The 23,031-nt window shown below is 39.3% G+C and overlaps 1 protein-coding gene and 1 non-coding gene across 2 annotated transcripts; both read left to right on the top strand.

The window, feature by feature from the left end:
* The first annotated feature begins 10,995 nt into the window (after nt 1–10,995).
* Nucleotides 10,996–22,802, top strand: ppp1r8.S (protein phosphatase 1 regulatory subunit 8 S homeolog). Its single transcript, NM_001096929.1, is given in 7 exon segments — nt 10,996–11,051; nt 12,862–12,922; nt 14,988–15,141; nt 15,914–16,131; nt 17,597–17,741; nt 19,745–19,809; nt 22,196–22,802. Coding segments are annotated over 7 exon segments (1,041 nt in total). The 5' UTR covers nt 10,996–11,001; the 3' UTR covers nt 22,544–22,802.
* On the top strand, nt 13,940–14,098 carry LOC121400824. The gene has a single exon (XR_005965954.1).
* Nucleotides 22,803–23,031: the final 229 nt, after the last annotated feature.

Genomic DNA, 23,031 nt, shown 5'->3' with positions numbered 1-23,031 from the left:
CAGCTTTTCTTTCCCCCAAGTCTCCCATTCTAATTCCTTCTTAAAGTATAATTACAAAAATAGAATACATTTTATTAAAACTACACAATAATGTGGTACCATAAGCCCATGCCTATGTATTCTCTTTTCTACAATATACAAGAAAAACCCTTTTTTTTTAGTTTATAGACAGGACAAATAGCATATTATTAAAAGGATTGGTACAAATACAATTTTAAAATGGACTTACAATTAACAGTATAAAGTATGAGGCAGGCACTACCACAAAATTCTATGACATACCCTCAGTATTACAGTTGTATTGCATAGTGCAGAAAATGCAGCGGTGTATCTATAGAGGAAGCAGACCCCGCAGCTGTACGCGGGGGGGGGGGGCAGTCTGTTTTCTTTGTAGTGGGGCTATTGGTGACTCATGATTTTGTGAGTGCCACAAGTCACCTGTGATTTTGGAGTTGGATAGCAGAAATGTTTGATAGAATCCGATTGTATTCTACAAAGTTTATCTGTTATCTGTAGGGAGCGAGCAAATGTTTTCACGTAAATGACACCCATAGACTCCAATGGGAGAAACAAAAATGTTGTGCGTCAAAAAAATCGCGCGCGTCAAAAAAATTTGCAGTGCATCAAAAAAAAATGTGTCGCCCATAGACTTTAATACATTACTGCGAATTTTTTGACAGCGGTCAAATTCACCCATCCCTAGTTATCTGCTATGTAACCTGTGCTTTTTCTCTTTTTTTAGCTTCCATTGGCTGCCCCTGTGGCCAATAGGGTTGCCACCCGGCCAGAATTTCACTAGCCTAGCCAGTAAACTACCAGCCAGGGCCCGGGCCATTATTACAAATTTACTAACTATGTACTTTCCAGTAAATTCATAAACCCTACTTCTGCCTCCAGCATTCCTGTGATTCACATGTTGCTAAGGCAGAAACTCCACTGGGCCCCCTATACTGTGACTTCCATCCCCCAAAATCTTGGGTACCAAATTGCCGCCCAGGTTATATCTGAATTAAATTGAAAAGTCGTACCTTGTATTTGTAGTTAAAACCATATATCAAGTTCAGTCTTTGGGGCAAATTTAAAGGGCAAACTGGCCATCGCTAGTGAAAATTCGCCAGAAATACAATCCGCAGGGACATCGCTAAGTCACTAACAGGCGTAGAGGACAATTCGCTAGCGAAAGAGTACATCGCTAATGTAGTTTCATGCCCTTTTGCCAGGCAAATTTTCACTCAGGCAAATGATCGTTACTCTGCAAATTCACTAAAGTGCAAATTTTTTTTAATAAATGGCACTTCAAGCAATTTCACCAACATATATATGACATATATATGGCGTATATGAACCCATCCTATTCAAATTGACCTAAGCATAAGTGTGAATGAAGTTTTGCTAGGCAGGAATAAACACTAGCGTAAGTTCGCTATGAAATGCTTGCACTAATGAATTTTCGCTGGTGAAATTTTGGCAACGTTCGTCTGCCGAGACGTAACTTTGCATTTTGATGAATTATAGTATGACCTGTTAATTAACATCAGACAAAGTGGTGCAAAGTGGAGGAGAAGCCTTTCAGGTGAAAATGTAGTAAATTTCCTGTTTTTTTACTACATAAAGCTAAAAGCTCTTTGTCATTTCTTTTATCTAAGTCACAGCATTTTGTTTATTTTGGAGTCCAGTCTGAAAAAGGAACATTTGGAGAAATGGAGTGCTGACGACAGGGCTGCCATCAAAAATCAGGGGGCCCCGTACAAAAAATATTTCTTGGCCCTGCCCACCCCAGACCCCGATTCTAAAGGGCAAGCAGATGCTGTTGATTATAGTCCACAAATATAGTCCAAATTCTGTTCCAGATTATTCTTCAGTTGCAGGGAAGCTCCTGTTAGGCAAAGTTGCCATGAAGAACAACATGAGTAAGAGCAGTGTTTAGCAATGGGCAACATTACTCTTATTTATCGCTTCAGCAAAGGAACACCCCTTTGTTATTAATTTTCAGCCGATGCGAGCCAGTCATCCAAAATGACCAGCAGGTGGCGCTGCTGTTAAACTGAGTTTCCATTTCTACTTTCTATTGGTCTTGATTAGGATTTTTCAACCTTGAAAACTTTGAAAACCTTGGGATTCTTAGATGTATACATATTCTCTTTTCAAACCAGTATACTGTAGAACGAATCCAGCCAAAGAATTCAGCATCAGATTAGAGCAAGGACCATGACACTGAATGAATAGAACAAGGTATACGCCCTGTACAGCTTATCTGGTAAGTTGATCTTGACCTTGTAGATGACTAGGACAATACTGCACAGTAAGACTGCCCCTACCTGCGGGAGAATATTGTGGCCTATTTGACTGTGTTATGAGGGTCGCATTAAATGATGCATGGATGCAAAAGAAGGAGGTGCCTTTCCGTTTTCTCTTGCCTAAAACAAACTGTTTTACTTAAAGGGTTGGTTCAACTTTATGTTAACTTTTAGTATGTTATAGAATGCCCTATTCCAAGGAACTTTGCAAATGGTATTCTTTTTTTTATAGATTTCAAAGTATTTGCCTTCCCCTTCTACAACTTTCCAGCTGTCAAACGGCGGTCACTACTCTATTGCTCTGTGAGCTTACAATTTTATTATTATTTGTTTCTTTGTATTACTTATCTTTCTATTTAGACCCTCTACTCTTCAGTTTCCAGTTTGTCATTTAAATTACTTCCTGGATACTAGGTTTAGCAACTGCTAAAATAGCTGATAAAAAATCAAACTGGAGTGCTGAACAAATAGCTAAATAACAAAAAACAAACACAAAATATAAAAACCAATTGCAAATTGTCTCAGAATATTACTCAATAAATAAATGCTGCACATTCCCCCCCCCCCCACCAGTATGCATACATTTCTATTGTTCAGCAATTCCAATAGATTACTTAAAGCCAAGGTTGTTGCTTTTATTGCAGTTTGCTGATCTCCTCTCTGAATGCTACCATGTTTATTTAGCACACCTAGACTCTCATGGCTAATTCTTTGGTAGGTAACAGTTCTGTCTTGCTTTATGGCATTGATTCTCGTGTTATACTTAGTATCAGATGAAGTCACGGACCTCCTAGCTGTCCCGTTTTTCTCCGGACAGTCCCACTTTTGACAGCTCAACCCGCAGTCCCAGATTATTAGTGAAATGTCCCTACTTTCTCTTTGATTGCCTGCACTGAACAGCCAGAAAAAGATACAAAGTTTCTAAACTTAATTGGCTTTTGGCAGAGCCTAGAATACATGGCAGGCGCACTTAGATACATTTGTAACAATATAAGGTAAGCAACGAAGCAATAAAGATAAGCTTGGGGAAACTGTGACTTGCAGTTTAAAGTGCAGTTCACCTTCATAAGGAAAACTGTAATTACACATAAAAACCAACTAAATGTGTTCAAACTTTCATAACCTGCCAAATTTTGTAAAATGAACATGGCAATAAGGGGGTGTAGAAGATAAGGAAGCAGAGCTGTCCGGCACTCAAACGGATCCACAGGACCAGAGATATTCAGTTAAAAGATATTTTTATTAGTAGAAAAATTAAAAATATATTTGCATCTCCATCCACACTACGCGTTTTGCACCTTTTGGGGTGCTTTGTCATCGAGCCCATGACTAAGCACCCCAAAATGTGCGAAATGTTGTAGGGTGGATGGAGATGCAAAATATAATTTTAATTTTTCTACTAATAAAAATATCTTTTTTTTTTTTTATAATCTCTTTTATTTTTCAAAATTAGATACATTGACAAAGAATAATGTAAATATCATTATCAGTACAGAACATTTCAACTGGTTCATATCAGTACAGCTTCATTCAGTATAACATACATCAACAGCATCGTTTTACTCAAGGTTGTAGAAATACATTCCATGGGGCCCAAATTTGTGTATGTTTCTCTACCCTGTCTTCTAATAAAGCCGTTAAATACAACAGATTCTGTGTTTGGGTAATTCTTGCAATTACGGCATGAACATCTATAGTATGTTGTAGCCAGTGTTTCGCTAAATTGGTTCGTGCGGCAGCTAAAATTTGTCCCATCAAGGTATTCTGGAGCTTCGTGAGGCCTTTGGATGGACAGGCTAAAAGAGTCGTAGTGGCCTCAGGGACTATATGCGTATGAAATACTCGCCCAAGTAGGTTATAAACTTCCGCCCAATATTGCTTTGCCACAGGACACGTCCACCAGATATGCAGATAATCCCCAACTGCTGTACAACCCCTGAAGCAAGAATCGGGAGTGGAAGGATCAAGCGATGTTTCCTTGCTGGTGTGAGGTGCCAACGCATCAGTACTTTATATGTAGATTCTTTAATGGCAGTATTAGGGGATATCCTGGAAACAGTATCCCAAATTAGTGACCATTCATACTGAGATACAGAACGCCCCAAATCTTTCTCCCAATCTAGCATATATTTAAGGGGCTTGTCCACATCCGTGGAGACTAAATATTTATATAGTAAAGAAATAGTACCTTGCATTTTCCCGGCTCGTTGAGAGCAGGTTTCTAACAGAGTTGGAGGTCTAGACTTGAAGGAGGGGTCAACAGAACGAATGAAGTGCAGTAACTGAGAATATCTATAAGTTTCGCTCTCTGGCATAGATTTTACAAATTGTAAATACTGAAATGATTTAACACCCATAGTCAGTAACATATCTTGTATTCTATGGACGTCATTTGCTTTCCACCATTGAAACGCCGGAGTAGCATAGCCAGGGAGAAAAAGCGGGTTATTGTGTAATGGAGTGAGAATACTATGAGATCCGGCCGGTTGAAATTTCCCTCGGCTGTCATGCCATGTCCAAATGGTGTGTTTCAGAACAGAGCTAATCACGGGGACAGACTTAATGTGTGTTTTATCCGCCCACAAATAAAATGACAGGTCCGTGGGATGTGCTAAAAGCGTCTCCAACTGGACCCATCTATTCTCATGAGGCGGTAGATGCCATTGTGTGGTCTGGGAGATCCTCGCAGCCTTATAGAACAACAATAAATTAGGCAAACCCAGACCCCCTTGTAATGGAGGCCTGTGCATAGTTCTCTTATTTATACGTGGTGGTTTATGGGCCCAAATGAATCTGTTAATTTTAGTTTGAAGGTAAGTAATATCTTTTATCTTAATCGTCACCGGCAACGTACGAAACCGATACAAAATTCTAGGTACTAAGGTCATTTTTACTGAGTGGATTCTCCCAAACCACGATATAGCGTACCTGGACCACTCTTCAAGGTCCTTTGCCAATTTCTTAATTAGGTTGGGATAATTACATTTGTAAAGAGACGTATATACCGGAGTAATATTAACCCCCAAGTACTCAATGAAGGAATGTCTCCAGACAAATGGGAAATTAAGTTCCAACAGTTTAATTACATGTTTAGGGGTATTTAAAGGTAACGCCTGGGATTTAGAAATGTTCACAGTCAAACCTGATACGCAAGAAAATTTGTCCAGTAGTAGAAACAAGTTGGGTAGAGAAGTTTGGGGTTTGGTAATCGTAAGGCAAATATCATCCGCATAGAGGCTAACTTTAAATTCCACATCCTTTATTCTAACACCCCCAATATTTCGGTCCTGTCTAATCAACTGGGCTAGCGGCTCTACTGCTAGAGCAAATATCAACGGGGAAAGGGGACAACCCTGGCGCATACCTCGCAAGATCGGAAAAGTGGAAGAAAGGAGACCCATGCACTTAATTTTCGCTGTGGGAGTGGAATAAAGGACCCTGATCATGTTAATAAAATTACCCTTAATGCCGAACAGTCGAAAGACATGATAGATGTGTGACCAATTTACCGAATCGAAAGCTTTCTTCAGGTCCAGTAGTAAGATTATACATTGTAAAGTCTGGGCATTAGCATAATCTATTGTGGTAATGAGTCTTCTAATGTTGTCTGAGGTCTGTCTCTGCAAGATAAAACCAGACTGGTCGGGGTGAACTAGTTTAAGCATGTAATTGTTCAGACGATTAGCCATCACCTTAGCCAATAATCGCATGTCGACGTTAATTATGGAAATTGGCCTATAGTTTTGCGGGTCAGTATGGTCTTTATTAGGTTTAGGTAATAAACAAATCGTAGCTTCTAGCATATCAGATGGGATAGAGTGGCCCTCTAGTATTTCATTGAAAACTGCGGTCAGGTGGGGTACAAGCAATGTAGCAAATTGTTTATAATACAATAGAGGAAACCCATCAGGTCCCGGGCTTGATTTAAGTTTCATGTGTTTGATAGCCCACTCCACCTCATCTGATGTTATCTCCGCATTCAAAGCATCTAAGTCCTGTTGATTCAATTTAGGGAGATCTAAATTGCTCAAAAAGACTTCCGAGTCAAGTTTATGCTGCCCGCCACCCTGTGTTTCACCATATAAATCACTATAAAAGTCACGGAACGTTTGCAAAATCTCCTGAGGGATAGAAGAAAGCCGACCCTGACTATTACGCAACGCCGTAATTCTCGGCAATTGCGAATAATCATTCAATTTTCTAGCCAGCAATGTGTCTGGTTTATCCCTATGAATGAAAAGTCTTTGTTTAGTCCATCTAATAGATTTGTCAGCCTCCTCCATCAGCTGGTTAGTAAGGACCGATTGGGTAGCTTGTAACTTTTTAGTGACATATGGGGTAGGGTTCCATTTATTCAGATCTTCCAATCTACGTAATTCGGCCGTAAGTTCAGTAACAGATTGTTGGTGTTTCTTTTTATGCATGGACCCAAGTTTGATAAAAGAGCCTCTAATAGTTGCCTTATGGGCCGCCCAAATAACCCCCATTGATAGTGCTGGATCTAGGTTAGTGATAAAGTAATTTTCTAAGTCGTTAGCTATGGTGTCTTTGATGGTAGGGTTAGATAACAGTGCTTCATTTAAGCGCCAATTGGTTCTGGGGCCTAACGGCGGTTTGTATATCAAAGACATCCCTATAGCTGCATGGTCCGACCATGTAATTGGATGGATATCCGCGGTTGTGACCTGTGAGAGTGTTTGAATTGGGGTGAAGAAGTAGTCTATACGGGAGTAAACCTGGTGCGGGTATGAAAAAAAAGTATAATCTCTAGAAGAAGGGTGTAAGGAGCGCCAGGTATCCACGAGAGCTAAAGATTTAAGGGATTTAGTGAAAGTTGCAGGGGGTTTGTGAGTATACAGTCGAGCAGAAGGAGTCTTGTCTAACGTGGCAGACATTACCATATTGAAATCTCCCATCAGGATGATGGTGCCTAGGGTGAGCTGGCCAATCTTAGTGAATAGGGAGTGGAAAAAAGCGCTTTGGCCTTCAGAAGGGGCGTATATATTAACAAAGGTATATAACTTACCCAACAAAGTGCCCTGTAATATAATATATTGGCTATTGGGGTCTGTAATGGTTTTAGTCGTCTGGAATCCCAAGGCAGATCTGACATAAAAGGCGACCCCTCTGCGTTTGGAATGGAATGTGGTATAGTAGACTTGAGAATATTGTTTATGCAAGTATGGAAATGGGGAACCCTCAGCAAGGTGTGTCTTCTGAAGTGCTATAATGTCGGCTTTAAGATTACGGTAATATTTAGCCGCTATAGATCTTTTTGTAGGAGAATTAAGTCCCTTAACATTATGAGAAATTATAGTCAGTTCCGCCATGTCATCGGGAAGAAGGGAGTTGTAGCAAGACGGGCAACACACCTTACATTAGGTCTCAGACTGTCACAGGTTGGGACCCAAAATAAGAACCACAGATGTAGCCATCGAAATTGAGAACATGGAAACAGTGAAATAAGCCATACAACCACTGCGATCCTGGACCCCAGCGTAATAGTAGCTACACAAAGCGTTCTAAAATAAAATACTGAAAAGAGAACAAATAGAAAACATACCAGATGAGCTGAGCAAAACATGGATATTCGTAGTACTGAAAGAACATCGTTAACAAAAGCAAAAAAGAACAAAGCAAAATACTCATTTATAAAAACAAATGAATTTTGAAACAAAATACGTCTGCCCAAATTCGGACAGATGGCCTCAATCGAGTGAGGCATGGGAAGACAGCCGTGAGTCACGAGCCTCCCGGGCTAACTAGCCCTGCAAAGTAGTAGTAGAAACAAAACAGGTAGAGAAATAGAGTCAGGTCTTAGGTGACTTCGAGGCATTGGAAGTAGGTGTTGGTATCTTAGACCATTGAGGTGTAAGTGATGGAGGGGGTCGGCTCGGGGACCTTTGCGTCTCATCAAAATTGCGGAGACCTAACTTGGTTAGAAGCAGAGTCCCATCCGATGGTTTCGTTATGGAGCAAGTTTGTCCTTTATACTGTGCCGACAGTCTGAATGGAAATCCCCACCGGTATTTTATTCCGGCTTGGCGCAATATAGCCGTAACTTGGCGAAGTTCCCGTCGTTTTTGCAGAGTGATTGGAGCAAGGTCTTGAAATATGGAGATCGTGGAACCTTCCATAGTAATAGCTCCATGGTCTCTAGCTGAGCGGAGGAGATCCTCTTTAGTTTCGAAATAATGTAGACAGGCCAAAACATCTCGCGGAGGTTCCCCCGGTGGAGGTTTGGGGCGTAATGCCCGATGTGCCCGATCGATGAGAAGAAGATCCGGATTGTACTCAGGTAGGAGCTTAGAAAATAAGATGGTAAAAATTTCGTGGACATCAGTATAAGATTCCGGAACATTACGTATGCGGACATTATTACCCCGAGATCGGTTCTCCAAATCCTCAATGTGTGATTCCATAGATTCAATAGTGTGATGTAGAGCAAGAACATCAGATTTTAAAGAGCCTTGTTCCATTATTAAGGCATCATGATCAGCTTCCAAATCGTTAACTCTCGTGCCAATAGTAGTAATTTCCTTAGTTAAATCAGTGACAGTCTTTTGCAGTTCGGTTTGTAGAAAAGATTGCATTTTCAAAAAAAGGGCATCAAGGCCCTCAGATAAATCCGTCTTTGTAAGGCAACGAGCATGGGTTGGTGCTGTCAAAGGTGAGGCCGCACTGGACTGGGAGGATGCCATTGGAGAGGAAGTCGTGTCACTTTGATGTTTAGTTTCTTTTTTCACGTAGGAAGTTAAGTCTTTTTGGGTATGCTTTGCACGTCCCCCAGTCATTGTAATATAGGGGTTATGTCACACAAGGGGATACAGAATAGCTGTTGTACCTGTCTAAGTAAGAGCTGCAGGGCGTAGCCGAAGGAGTCACATGCCGCACATGCTATACCCCATCACTGAAATTCAAGGGGGGTGGCATAGCAAATCATTAGTGAATGGTGGAAAAAGTAAAGCGAGCACAAATAGGAGCGCCGGAAGAGGTGGATTTCCCCTTTAGGAACACAAGCCGCGCTTACACAGATTCGATTAATATGCGTGTAGCAATCTTCTGGGCACAAACAACAAAGTGCAAGAAGGGGTGGAGTTCCCCTTTAATAGTAGCGGCTGTATGTACGTAGAGCCTCTCAATATGGGTTCATCAAGTGCCCGGGCACAACAAAGTACATGAAGGGAATGCCTCGTGCTTGTAAGGCCACAATGCGAGCCAAATGCTTCCTAAGTCCCAAAAATAGCAACATATATGCTAGAGCAGCAAAATAGCAACCCCACCGCCGCTCCTGAAGTATCAATGCAGGGCACTATGACAGCATAACAGTTGCTGTATCAGAGTTGGGAAGGAGCTGCGTAATGGCCGCCGTCTGGGAGAAGCAGTTGCGTTCCAGCTTGAAACGCTGCCAGCAGGGGATTCCCCGGGCAGCCCGTGTACAAGGAGGAGAAGTCAGCTTACCGCACCTGCTGGTAAAACCCCTGGCGGTGTAGTGTCGGCTCCGACCCTGTTGTGCGCGGCTCGCAGGAGAGTCAGCAATGGCGCCTCGAGGCGGAGGCCTCACCATGCGCCTCACGAGTCCAGCACCGCACAGTCCTTCCTCGTGGCGCCTTTCTCCCACCAGCCCGATCCCCACTAAAGCAGCGCTTCGGCAGGTGCGGAGTAGGGGTGGATGTGGTGCCCCAAAGCGTGAGTATATGGCAATCAGGGAGCACTCCAGCGAGGAGCTGCGCGATGTGCGACCTGCTCGATCCGTGGCTAGCCACGCCCCCCCAATAAAAATATCTTTTAACTGAATATCTCTGGTCCTGTGGATCCGTTTGAGTGCCGGACAGCTCTGCTTCCTTATCTTCTGCTGTACCGCTCCCTAAAGCTGGGGGTCTGGGGCTGGTGCACCCGGACCACTTTCACTGTATGGTGAGTTACTTTACATTTAATTCTGGAGCACCTCGTTCTCTTTTACACATTTGAATAAGGGGGTGTAACCACAAAATGGGCGCAGTAAAAAAATGTTGCCATGCTCCACGCGGCAAAGCTCAGTTTTGGAAGCTCACTATGACGTGATCGAAACGTGTTTTTTTTTTTTCTATTATAGTCAGTTACTCTACCTGAGCCTGTATTTTTCCGCTATTTTGTACACATTTTACCTGTACCCAGGCATGCAGTGTTTTTGTTTGGTGAGTGCTCCTCCACGTTCCATAAGAGAGAGAGAAAGAAAGTGTGTGTATTTGTGTGTGTATACCAGTATACAAAGAATTTACATATACAACTCTTTTTCCCTTCCATGTTTTCTATTATTGTTTTTCCTTGCCTTATATACAATGAACTTGCAATAAAATAGTGATATTAAAAAATCCATAGAAGTTTCAACAGGAAACAGCAGGTTTTTAATACGAGTTCAGTCAGTGTTCACCGCTTACTGAGTATTTTATTAAATTTTGCTTTTTGAAGCAAGGGGGGCAACTCGATATAATAAATACGTTTTTACTTTTTTTAGCTGGGACTCAGTATAACTAAACGTCAACGTGTAAACTAACATAAAGGACTGAAACAAAGTGGCTGCACCTTAATGACGTAACAGTAACAGAGTCGCAGAGCAGTGACACGATTTCCTTCCAACACAAACGCAGTGCGCATGCCCACAAGTCATTCGGCGGAAACAGTATCAGAAGTTTCCCATAATGCTTAGAGGGGAGAAGTAAAGATGGCGGCGAATCCGAACGCTACCAAACCAATATTTGAGTGTCCGAGCTGGTAAGAAACAGAGCTTAGAAGCATCAGCAATGTGTTGTTTTTCGTTTGCAAAACTAAAGACGGTAGAAAACATGTTGGCAGCGAGAAAAGAAAAATCGCAAGACCTAAAAGAGCTAAAGCATTTAGAGGAGATACTTGGGATTTTAGGAAAACAGACTAATAGACACGTTGCGGCCCTCATCACACTGCCGCTGCTTTACTATCGCAGTTATTCCCTGACAGGCACAGACTTCTTATTCATTTACAGCCGGATCACCGCAGATTATAGAGCATGGAATACAGTTTTAGTATAATGAAGCTGGGACTACAGGTTCATCATGGTTTGGCCAGTGTTTGGAGCTCACCACCAGATGAGCATATCCCGGGCTTTCGTTGTTACAGACAATCTCCACCCTAAAACATTTTTTTTGCTATACCTTTGATATACATTTATCGAACAAAAAATGTAATGGTTTTGTAAATATATCTGCAAGGACTTTGTAAATTCTCTCTGTGTCTGAGTGGGTTTATTCCTCTCTCACTAAACAAACATACAGGCAGGGTAATTGGTGCCTGATAATTGCAGTAATGTTCTTCTATTGTAATAAACTCCACTGGGGCCAGAACTTGCTTGAATGGTGTATAACTTCTGTACAGCATTGTGTAAATGTGTCTGTGCTGTATAAATAACAAGTAATATATATTTGTCATTCCTGTTCTCTGGTTCTGATTCTTGAAACATCGTAGCGCAAGCCAGATCTGCAGGTTTGTTAGTCCCCTTGCTTCTGCTGCATAATCTCCGGAGTCAGAATATGCTGTGTAGGGAATATAAATAGTCAGACAGATACTGCTTTCAACAGCAATTTCCATCAGGGCCAGATTTAAATAGCGGGCGCCCCTAGGCCCACTGCCGTTCATCGCCCCTGTCCCCTCCCCTTTTTTCATGCAAATTATCATTGGGACTGGAGCAATGGGGATTGGCGCACAGGAAATTTTAAAAAGGATTGTATCTCCAGTAAATCCCCAGTGTTTCTGAACCAATGTGGGTGTGGTTGGGCAGAATGGCTTCCCCTAAAATCCTGCTTCCCTAGGCCCGGGCCTTGGTGGCCTTTCCGCAAATCCGGGCCTGATTTCAATAACGGTGGATGTTCATCTTTAATTACAGTTTTTAACTATAGACTGTTTTGGCCATTTAAACAATATTTACAATTTTGTTTGATTAAAAAAAGTATTGTTTTAAACTATCTATCGGCAAATGTAGTGCTGCTACCCTTTGGTAGGGCTGTAGTTAGTTATCCAGTGTATTTTCTAGTGCTCAGTTAAAAAAACGAAGTTTCAGAAGGGAACTGACATGTCTTGACAAATTATTGTGATTTGTTAAAAATTTAGTTGCTTACATCCACTGAGGTGATTGTGAAGAGATGCTTAGGAACTGTGGGACAGTGTAGTCCAGCTATGCTTAAAGTGACCTTTATAAAGATGATTGTTAAAGGGAATATAAAGCCCAAAATACACTTTGCCAATCCAGTCAGGAGAGGCCTGCATCAGGCAATGCAGTTCTTCCCTGACCGGATTTTCAAGCTAAACATATATCCCTTAGGGAGGCAGTCAGACAGGGCCCATACGCAGGCCAATACGTTTCCGACTCTGTCTGCCTGTTTATGGCCAACATAAGTCAGATGAATATTGGAAGCATGTAAAGTTGATTTTTGTTACATTGTTTAATCATCCTGTGCAGTTTGCGGGGACAAGCCAAAGAACTATACAGTTCCAAGACTGAAGATTTTAGAAATGTTGCTATACTATAACAATGTATCCTCTTTGCATTTAGGGCTGGCAAGCCACCCCCAGGTCTTCATCTTGATGTTGTAAAAGGAGACAAGCTTGTTGAGGTAGGAGCATTAAACTATTCATACACTTTCACTGAATGGTTAATATGTGCACAAGGCTATCACAGAATTTAGACGTGGATGGTTCTTTCACAGGGGTTATAGAACATCGACCTACATATGTAATAAAAGACGCACAGTTTGCCCAGGTACATTAACTCATAGCAATCAATAAGGTGTTATCTTACTAACAGATGAGCAGTAAATGCTTTTCCTGCCTGTTCTTTTAGCTGCAATGTAATTGATTGTAAAGTCTTATCTGTCAGAAGAAAGTGTGGTGTTCATGTACAACTGCCTCCAATAGGCATAACAATTGCAGCTGCAGTATGTTCATTATTGTGACCACAAATGCACTGCAGCTGAGCTTTATTGCATTCCTATGTATATACCTTTTATGTATCTGTGTATTTACATTATTACGGGGGTTCTGCTCCACGGTTTATCTGCTATGGTAAAGTAAAATATCATCCTGACACTTTGAGACAAGTGTTTTCAGCAGCCATCTTACTGTAAGGCAGGGGTCCCCAACCTTTTCTACCCTTGAGCCACCTTCAATCGTAAAGAGAGTTGGGGAGCAACACAAGCATACAAAAAGTTCCTGGGCTGCCCAATAAGGGCCGTGATTGGTTATTTGGTAGCCCAAATGTGGTCTGGCAGCCTACAGGTGGCTCTGTTTGGGAGTACATCTGGTTTTTATACAGCCAAAACTTGCCTCCAAGCCTGGAATTCAAAAATTAGCTCCTGCTTTGAGGCCACTGGGAGCAAAATCCAAGGGGTTGGAGAGCAACATGTTGCTCACGAGCCACTGGTTGGGGATCACTGCTGTAAGGTAAGCAGGTAAAAGGCATGATTTACGTGACTCTTGGATATGAGATGAGTACCAGCTCCACTAGCAATACAATGCATTTATAGTACTGAAAATCTGTTACTGGTCAGTAAAATTTAGAAGGCAGTTATTTAAAAATGTTAATTTCCATGGTGGATAAGGGTATTTATATAAAAAAAAAACTCCCTAAAATAGTGCACTTGATACGAGCCGGGATACCCACGCCTGCCTGTTTATTCAGATGGGTGTATACCATGATATCTGGGTTTCCACGAGTGCCACATTAACTCAACCATAAGCATTTAAGCTCAGAGTGCAGAGAGACTCCCTGAGTTATAACTTATGGTACAGATGCAAGGGATACATCAAGGTCAAGTTAAATAATTGGTGATGTAAAAAGATCTTTTTTTTTCTGACTTGTCAGTTTACAAATTGAAATATAGATACTTTCTTGGAAGCATTTCTAGTTTAACATTGTACTGATCAGTCATACATTTTTCAAATTACTGCACATTATATATTGTCTTTATTTTGCGTAGATCCAGCTATCTCGCTTTTTTTGGAACATCTGTGCTTTAAAGTAATTTCTTGGTAAATGCAATAAGAAAAATCTCTGCATTCCTCTTGACAATGTGAGCACTAGATGTCACTGTTTTACTAGATGGTACATTAGATTTATGTGTTGGTATGATTTGGAACATAAGGGCAAGCTTGCTCAGAAAACCATATTATGGGTTATTTTATGAATTTATAGAAAATTAAATGTAAACATTATTTATAAATTGGGTATGTCTTTTATTAAATGAACTTAGTACACTTAAAGGACAAGTAGACCTATAATAACCAATTCTTGACTGTACAAAGGTACCAATCCAGCCACTCAAACCACCAAATGTATTTCCTTTGAAACTTTTTTTTTTTTATCCCACTATACTTGCTTGCAACCAGCATCTTGTACAAGTGCTAAGCTATTAACAACTAATAGGCTTAATCCATTGTTCATATGGGGTCAGTGAAAACACTCATCTGTATGTAGGCGACATGCACATTTTCAGTCACAAGAAGGATCGTGCTTTTTTTTTCTAGGCATGCACAGGATTTGGTATTTTTCTATGCAGTTCAATGTTCTCCCAGAAAAATAAAATGTGCCCTCTAACCCCAGTTAGTGCTATACAATCCCAGTATGGTTAAAATGCAGATCAATGCTTTCTATTTCTAAATTTTTGCTTCATCATCCTACAGAAATTAATTATTGATGAAAAGAAATACTACCTGTTTGGAAGGAACCTAGATATCTGTGACTTTACTATTGACCATCAGTCTTGCTCCAGAGTTCATTCAGCCCTGGTCTACCACAAGCATCTGAAGAGGGTCTTTCTGATAGACCTCAACAGCAGTAAGTGTAATCTCTACCAGTGCATGCATATCCACAATTAATGTAACACATGAACGCTACAGTTGCCCTTTCATGAAGGCCTTAAACAGATGCTGGAGGCTTGTTGGATTGAAAAAAATTATTGCTTTTGTGGCAAAATATTAAAATCGGTGCTTGCAGTAAGGTATATAGAACATTTCCTTGTATTTATGTTGCCTTTTTTTTTTTATTGTTATCCTTAAAAATGACTAATCTTATTGGTTTAAGTACCGGTAACATTACAGTCTTAAAACAGTAAGTTTAAGTAAGAATATAATAATTAAAACAGAGTCCTTGGTCTGGGTCTTTAAAATTCACTATTGTCAATAGATATACTGAGATACCAGCACTGATTATTTTAGTAATCATTTTGTAAAGATAATTCCCTACCTTCTCACACAGCAACTTAAACAGAGACCAAATGTCATTCTTGGCTCTTTTATATAAGTTTTATATAAGCTATATTTTATATATATATATATATATATATATATATATATATATATATATATATATATATATATATATATTATAATATGTTATTTTTATACTTTTATTCAAATTCTTTTATTTGACGAAAGCCACCAGTTTTTCACCAGCCAACTACTTAGTCCTAATTAAGCATGCAAAAAAGTAACACTCTGTTGTTGTGAACCTTGCTTCATATTATTCATAACTTGGCATTGTTTTAATGAGCAATGCGTTAACCATATCATTGTTATAATTACCTGCCGTTTTCCTCTTGTTTATTTAGCTCATGGGACATTTCTGGGCCATATCCGGTTGGAGCCCCACAAACCTCAACAGATCCCCATAGATTCCACAATTTCATTTGGAGCATCAACTCGCATGTACACCTTACGAGAGAAACCTCAAACTCTTCCATCTGCATTAAAAGGAGATGAAAAGGCAGGGGAAGATGATGAATTAAAGGGCCTCCTGGGCCTTCCTGAAGAAGAGACTGAGCTTGATGTGAGTGCCAGCTGCTTTGAGCAGTATAAAATACAGCTAGATGTTTGATTCTTGCGCAGATTTCTTGTTCAGGCGGCATTCACACCCAAAACTGTTTTGCACAGTACAAAATGTGATTACAAGTTACTTTCCAACATTAAATTTACATTTTCAATGAATTTAAAGTTGTTTGTCAATGCAATTGTTTTGAAAGCAGTGTTGATCCCTTTCTGTGCTCCTCCGGGTATATTAATCAACTGGCTTGTGCTACACTTTTACAGGAGTCAGAATCAGCTGTGCAGGCAGCCAGAGAGAAACTATCAATAGCAGTTACATTTACATATAACTTTAAAACCCTTTGATTTATGTATACTGGAAAGTTGCTGTAATTTTTTTCGTTATGCAAACACTGTGAGTGGAGAACCACTTTACGGTGACAAAAATCCTTAAACATAAAACTGATTGATAAAAAATAGTTCTATAAAGTAGTCTGCTTTAGATAAACATATACAGGTATGGGATCCATTATTCAAAAATCTCCAATTACAGAAAGACCATCTCTTGTAGAGTCCATTATCAACAAATCTAATTTTTAAAAATGATTTCCCTTTTCTCTATATTGGAGGCAATGCAATCCATTTGGGTTTATTTAATGATATGGAGATCCAAATTAATGGAAAGATTCATTATCCATAAAACCCCATGCCTTGAGCATTCTACATAATAGATCCTGTACCACAACAATATATCCATATCTAAGAAGGGAAGCAGGGATTTTTCACTCTAAATCATAATGTGTTCCCTACAAATTAAAAGATGGAATCTTTGTTAATGAAAATTGTTTTATATCTTATATCTTTGGACAATATCTCCCTACCTTTATGCACAAATATAGGAAGCTCATTGCAGCTTATTGTGTTTCACAGTAGAGGTCTTAAAGGAGAAATAAACCCTTGCCCCCTCCAAGCTGCAGAGTAGTGCAGCAGAGTTCAAAGGACAGCCCTATGACATCCCTTGATAAAGTCTGGCTTGTGAGTGGTGGCTTTCTGTTAAATCCAGATGTGCATGCAGTTCATCCATAACTGAATACTAAATAAGAATTTGCCTTTGGCTCCTTCCCAGAAAAAGAACATCTTGGGCCTTTCTTATGGTCACATTTGTACAAAAGAGTCCAGTTTGTAGTACAGGACCATCTAGGTCTCTAATTGAAAAAAAAAACTTTAATTTTTTTCATTAATCTGCCTCTGCTTGTATGTCTGTTCCATCAGCAGAGTCACGGCTTTGGGTTCAGTCAGTGATTCTTCTGTTCTTATTATCCAAGACCATCTTGAGAACATTAGCTATTTTTCAGCCTAAGATAGTGTCATAGGAGAATCTGGCTTTGCGTAATAAAAAAAAAAGGTTAAGTGCAGTGCGATGTCTCGATCTGCCCCAAACGTTTTACAAACCTAAAATTTACAGGCTGATTTTTTTTTTTTTTTTGCAGAATCTTACAGAGTTCAATACAGCTCATAACAAGAGGATATCCACACTAACTATAGAGGAGGGCAATATTGATATTCAGAGAGCAAAGAGGAAGAGGAAAAACTCCCGTATAACTTTCAGTGAGGATGATGAGGTTATTAACCCAGGTGAGTAACAATTTCACAGCAAAAAAATTAGAATGTAACCTATTTCATAGGTGCTTGTTTAGTTCAAACCATTATCCTCTATTCTACTGAGAGCAGGGCTGTAGAGTAGGTCCATAAATCTTTTGATGCCAACTCCTCCGTTTATGGTACCTCCAACTCTTCTGTTTTTAAAGAAACATTTAAATTAAAAAACTGTTTCAAAGTAATTAAAGTATAATGTACTTTTGCTTTGCACTGGTAAAACTTGTGTGTTTGCTTCAGAAAGACTACTCTAGTTTTTATTAACAAGCTGTTGTGTAGCCATGGAGGCAGCTATTCAATCTGGAACTATAGTAATCTTTCTGAAGCAAACACACAATTTTTAACAGTGCATTCCAACATTATATTATATGTTAATTACTTTAAAACACTTTCATTTTTTGGTGTACTGTTCCTTTAATATACTAACGTAGTTTAAATTTTTCTTGAAAGAAGTTAAGTACACAGCATACAAGGCATTTTATCACTGCCAAAGCTCAAAAATCAAAACCACATCCTTTGGTAATTCTAAACCAAAATCAGAGTTAAACTACATAAACCAGACAGGCCGCCCATCACTTTTTGCAACTGCCATCCTTTTCTACTGGCCATGCTTCACTCACTCTATTAACAACACTTAACTGAACTGGATAGGCCTGCATTGTGTGTTTGCAGAAGAGCAAAGTCCTATTGTTTTCTATAATACCAGTTATGTTGTTTCTTTTTGGAGCTTTTTTGTTTTTTTATTCTCTGCAAAACTATTTGGCCCTTCGTGATTTTGCCTATTTTTGCATATTTGTCACATGAATGGTTAATGATCTTTGAACAAAATGTAAATCAAACCTGAGTAAACGGTCTTAAATGATTACTGCTCTGTAAGGCTAGAAAGTTATTGTTATTGCTACTTTTTATTGTTCATCTTTCTATTCAAGCCCTCTCCTATTCATAGTCCAGTCTTTTATTCAAAACAATGCCTGGTTGCTAGGGTAATTTGGACCTTAGCAACCAGATTGCTGAAATCGCAAACTAGAGCTGCTGCTGAACAATCTGTATTGGCTTTCATTTTTAATTTTGTGTTTTTTTACCTAATAATTAAAAATGAAAGCCAATGCAGATTGTCTTAGAAAATCATTTTCTACATCATACTAAAAGTAAACTCAAAGGTGTACACCCCCTTTAAGCAAAAAGCTATAAAACCCATCTTAAAAATGTTTTGCCCCCTTAAAGTTCATAACTTTAGCACCTTTAGCAGCTTCTTATATCCGTTTTATATCACTGTTGAAAAATGTGCATTAACGAACAGTTACTGTGTTTTGGAAAGCTTTGTTCTTTAAGTATGCAGTAAATTAAAATGCGTATTTATTCAGGTTTCCCTTGTCAATTTTACATTTTGTTTAGATATCAGAAATCCTCAGTGTGACAAATAAGCAGTAATAGGAGTAATAAAGAAATTGTGGGGAAAGTATTTGCTTACATTTTTTTTTTAAAAAGCTGTGAACAGGCCAAGGGTGGGTATGTAAGTATGTGTCTTTGATGATCTATAATAAGCAATATAGACATTGATATACACAGTTATCTCTGTGTATTCATGTTTTACATGCTTATTACATAAGGGTGCCTAGTTTTACAATTAGCAGGTTTTCTCCTCAGGGTTGCAATGCAAGTGTATGAAGGCACCAGAGCAAGAACAAGTTTAAAATAGACCTGATTCATACAGCCATTGAGGCACCCATATGTAATAAGCATGAATAAATGATAAAGATAGTGATACTAAAATGAGAATGTGTAATTATATAAAAATATTAACTGAGGTAATATACATTTTTACTGAGATTTTTAAATGATAGAACTGATAGAAATGATTGTGTGAGTTTAGAGATTAAAAATACTATATTTGTGCAGATTTTACCTTCTTTTTGTCTTTAAAGAATGCTATGGTGAAAAGGTTAGCCTTCCCTTACCTTATCTCTCATATATTTTTGCAGAGGATGTTGATCCTTCTGTTGGGCGTTTCAGAAATATGGTGCAAACAGCGGTGGTTCCCGTAAAGGTAAATATAGTTTATTTTCTGAAATATTGGATATTTTTTTCATATTTATATTTTCATATTATATTTTTTCACTATATAGTCCTGACTTAAGCACCTATCATTAACAGGTATTAACAATAAGCTAGAGTAAGTGGGCGTGCAGTTCAACTCGGTTTCCTCTTTTTTGAAGCTGCTGTCCGGATAAAGTCACAATTGACAGTTTGCCTTATTACAAGAGGGCATGTGCTAATGCGTGCTTGCTTTATTTCCTACAAAAATCACCACCAATATGGGCAAACTCTGAAGATGGCCAAACATTATAAGATCTGTTTGTTTAGTGAGGTTTCCAGACGAGCGGATCTTTTACCAATATGCCCACCTTGAGTAAGTATTACTTTTTTGTGGTAGTTTCCCCCTGGTTTAGAGCATGCCACGTAGGGGGGACTTAAAGGAAAACTACCACAAAAAAAGTAATACTTACTCAAGGCCTTTAGGTAAATTTTTTAAAAACATTAGGCAAATCAAAAATTGTACTTGTGGTATGTAGATATTAATGTAGCACATTAAGTAGCATACAGTCACTAGCAAGTGTTTAGGGCACCAGTATCCTCCCCAGGCTGTCTTTCCCAGGGCCCATCTCCACCTCACATCGTGAGCTTTTTTTTTCTGAGAATAAAGTAAACACAATTACAATTTGGAAGGCAGCGGATCTGCTTTTCGCATAACCCAGGTAACCAGGTAGAAGATTACATTTCACAATTGAGAGCTGCAGCACAAAACCTTTTTTTTTTTTCTTTTTTTTTCAAAGGTTAAAAAAAAAGCTAATTGCAAACTATCGTAGATGGTGCTTTCTACACCATACTAAATGTTTATTTTATGGGGACTTGTACATTAAGATGCTTTTGTGTACATTAGTCTCAATGCAGAAGTACATTTATTTATTCCCAGGCTGCTCCCCGACTGCTTCCTTTCTTTTCACTCTTCATCTCTGGTATCTACATTTATACAGGTTTTCGATACCTGCTCCCAACTGATCAGATGTGGAGATAAACCCCTCCCTCTCTCCACATTGCCCAAATCCAGTTGAGCGAGTTTCTTACATACAGATATTAAGCTGGCCACAGATGCAAAGATCCGATCGCCATCCATCTCCCGACCTGCCACTAACCATTCTGATCAAATAAATTAGAAAAGAACAGATGAGCCAATGTTCTGCCCCTGACAGCAATCGTACGAAAGTTAAGCCCGACAAAAGCTAGTGACAGTCTCCCACTGAAAATTGGACGATCGGTAATAGATGCAGAGAGATATTATCCGCAGCCGACAGAAATATTTTAACCTGTCCGATCGACCAAACGACCGATCTCAGGCGGACTCTCCACACACGGTTTGAAAATCAAACAAATCCTCGATTCGTACGATCGGATCTTTGCGTCTATGGCCAGCTTTAGTTATATGGCTCCAGTAGCAACATACAGCCAAACTACCATTCCCAGGAATCCCTTTGATATATGTATAATGTGGGTAAAGATGTAACTTGGAATGTAAGCTACCTGGAATAACTGGCTCTGTAGTCCACCCCCCATAGACAGTAGATAACGCATACATATGAATGTGGCCCCAAAACTCATTCATATAGCATAAGTAAATGGCATACCCAAAATGGCCATTTCTGACAAGGTAAGCTGTTTAATTATATTGATGTAATATATATAAATTTGTATTTAGACCTGTGTTTACATGAGCACATTGTTGGGCACTATTGCCTACACTTCTGCTTGTTGGCGCTTGACAGACGCGTAGCAGTTCCAAAGTTATGCAAGGAGTGTTTCTCAAAAATATTACCGGTAGAGTAATAAGAAGTAGCTGACAGTTTCAGCATTGCAAATGGGGAGGAATATAATATATATAACAGATAGTAATTATATAACAGATAGTAATTAGTACTGTACCACAAAATCTAGTACTTGGGTTTATAAAAGTTTACTTTTATTAGAACCCCTAGATTATAAAATTGAACATGGTATTAGGATTGGTAAACTTAGTCACTTATCTATACTTTATGCCCTTGTCTTTTTTAACTAGTGTTTTCTCTGCCTCTGCTGTAATGCATACTGTGAGCTGAATATTTCCATATGCAGCTACTTGACGCCAACCTTTGTTTAAAAACATAAGTATACTTGGGATGTCATGATTTTTATGCTGTTGTTTTTAAAACTATATTACACTGTCCATTGCAAACAATTAATTCTACCATGTATAATTGTATTCTGAATATACTTGTGCTAAATATATTCTGTATATCTGTTTAATCATGAATAGACCTTACATTTGCATTTAGCTAATAGTGGCATGTCTTGTTATATTACTGTAAAAACCATAATTCCTTTTTCCTCTTTTCCTGCAGAAGAAGAAAACTGAAATTACTGGATCCCTCAGTCTAGAAGATTCAGTGGGAAGGCGTGTCCAGAACTTTCCATTTACTGGAGGCCTCTATGGTGGGCTTCCTCCAACACATGCTGAAGGTGGGGCACAGACAGCTGGAGGCCATGGCACAGCCCTGATGGGTGGTATGCCCTTCCCTAATCTTGCTCCTGAGGTGGACCTTGCACCTACTACTGCTACTGTTGCTCCCATAACTGTTGCCCCTGCTCCATCCAGCTTTACTGTTGAAGCTGTTAATGAACCCAAGAAAAAGAAGTATGCCAAGGAGGCCTGGCCAGGGAAGAAACCCACTCCATCATTGCTCATCTAATCTCACCAACATAGGCCGAGACTGGGGCAATAAGCCAACACTCTGTTTTTCGGGTGTCTGCCAGAAAGACGGCAGCTGGCACATTTTTAGCCAGGTTTTCATGGTCATAAAGGTCCTTTTTGCTTTAGCTGTATGAAAAAAACTGTCCGTAATCCGTCAATATAGGGGTGTCTTTAAATTCCCTCTTGATAATGAAAGAACCTCATTTTATATGGAACTTGAATTTGTATCACTGGTAAGAAAAAGTCTCCAAAAAAAATAAGTTTGTGCACGTTAAATCAATATATCTGTCAAATAGAAGCAGCAGTGACGGAAAACCTATCCGTTATCCAGAAAGCTCCAGAATTACGGAAAGGCAGTCTCCCATAGACTCCATTTTATCCAAATAATCCAAATTTAAAAAAATGATTTCCCTTTTCTTTTTAATAAACAAACCAATCCTTTGTACTTGATCCCAACTCAGATATAATTAATCCTTATTGGGAGCA

Source organism: Xenopus laevis, chromosome 2S (genome assembly GCF_017654675.1).
Source record: "Xenopus laevis strain J_2021 chromosome 2S, Xenopus_laevis_v10.1, whole genome shotgun sequence".
Taxonomy (NCBI): Eukaryota; Metazoa; Chordata; class Amphibia; order Anura; family Pipidae; genus Xenopus; species Xenopus laevis.
This window is presented reverse-complemented; position numbering and strand designations above follow the sequence as displayed.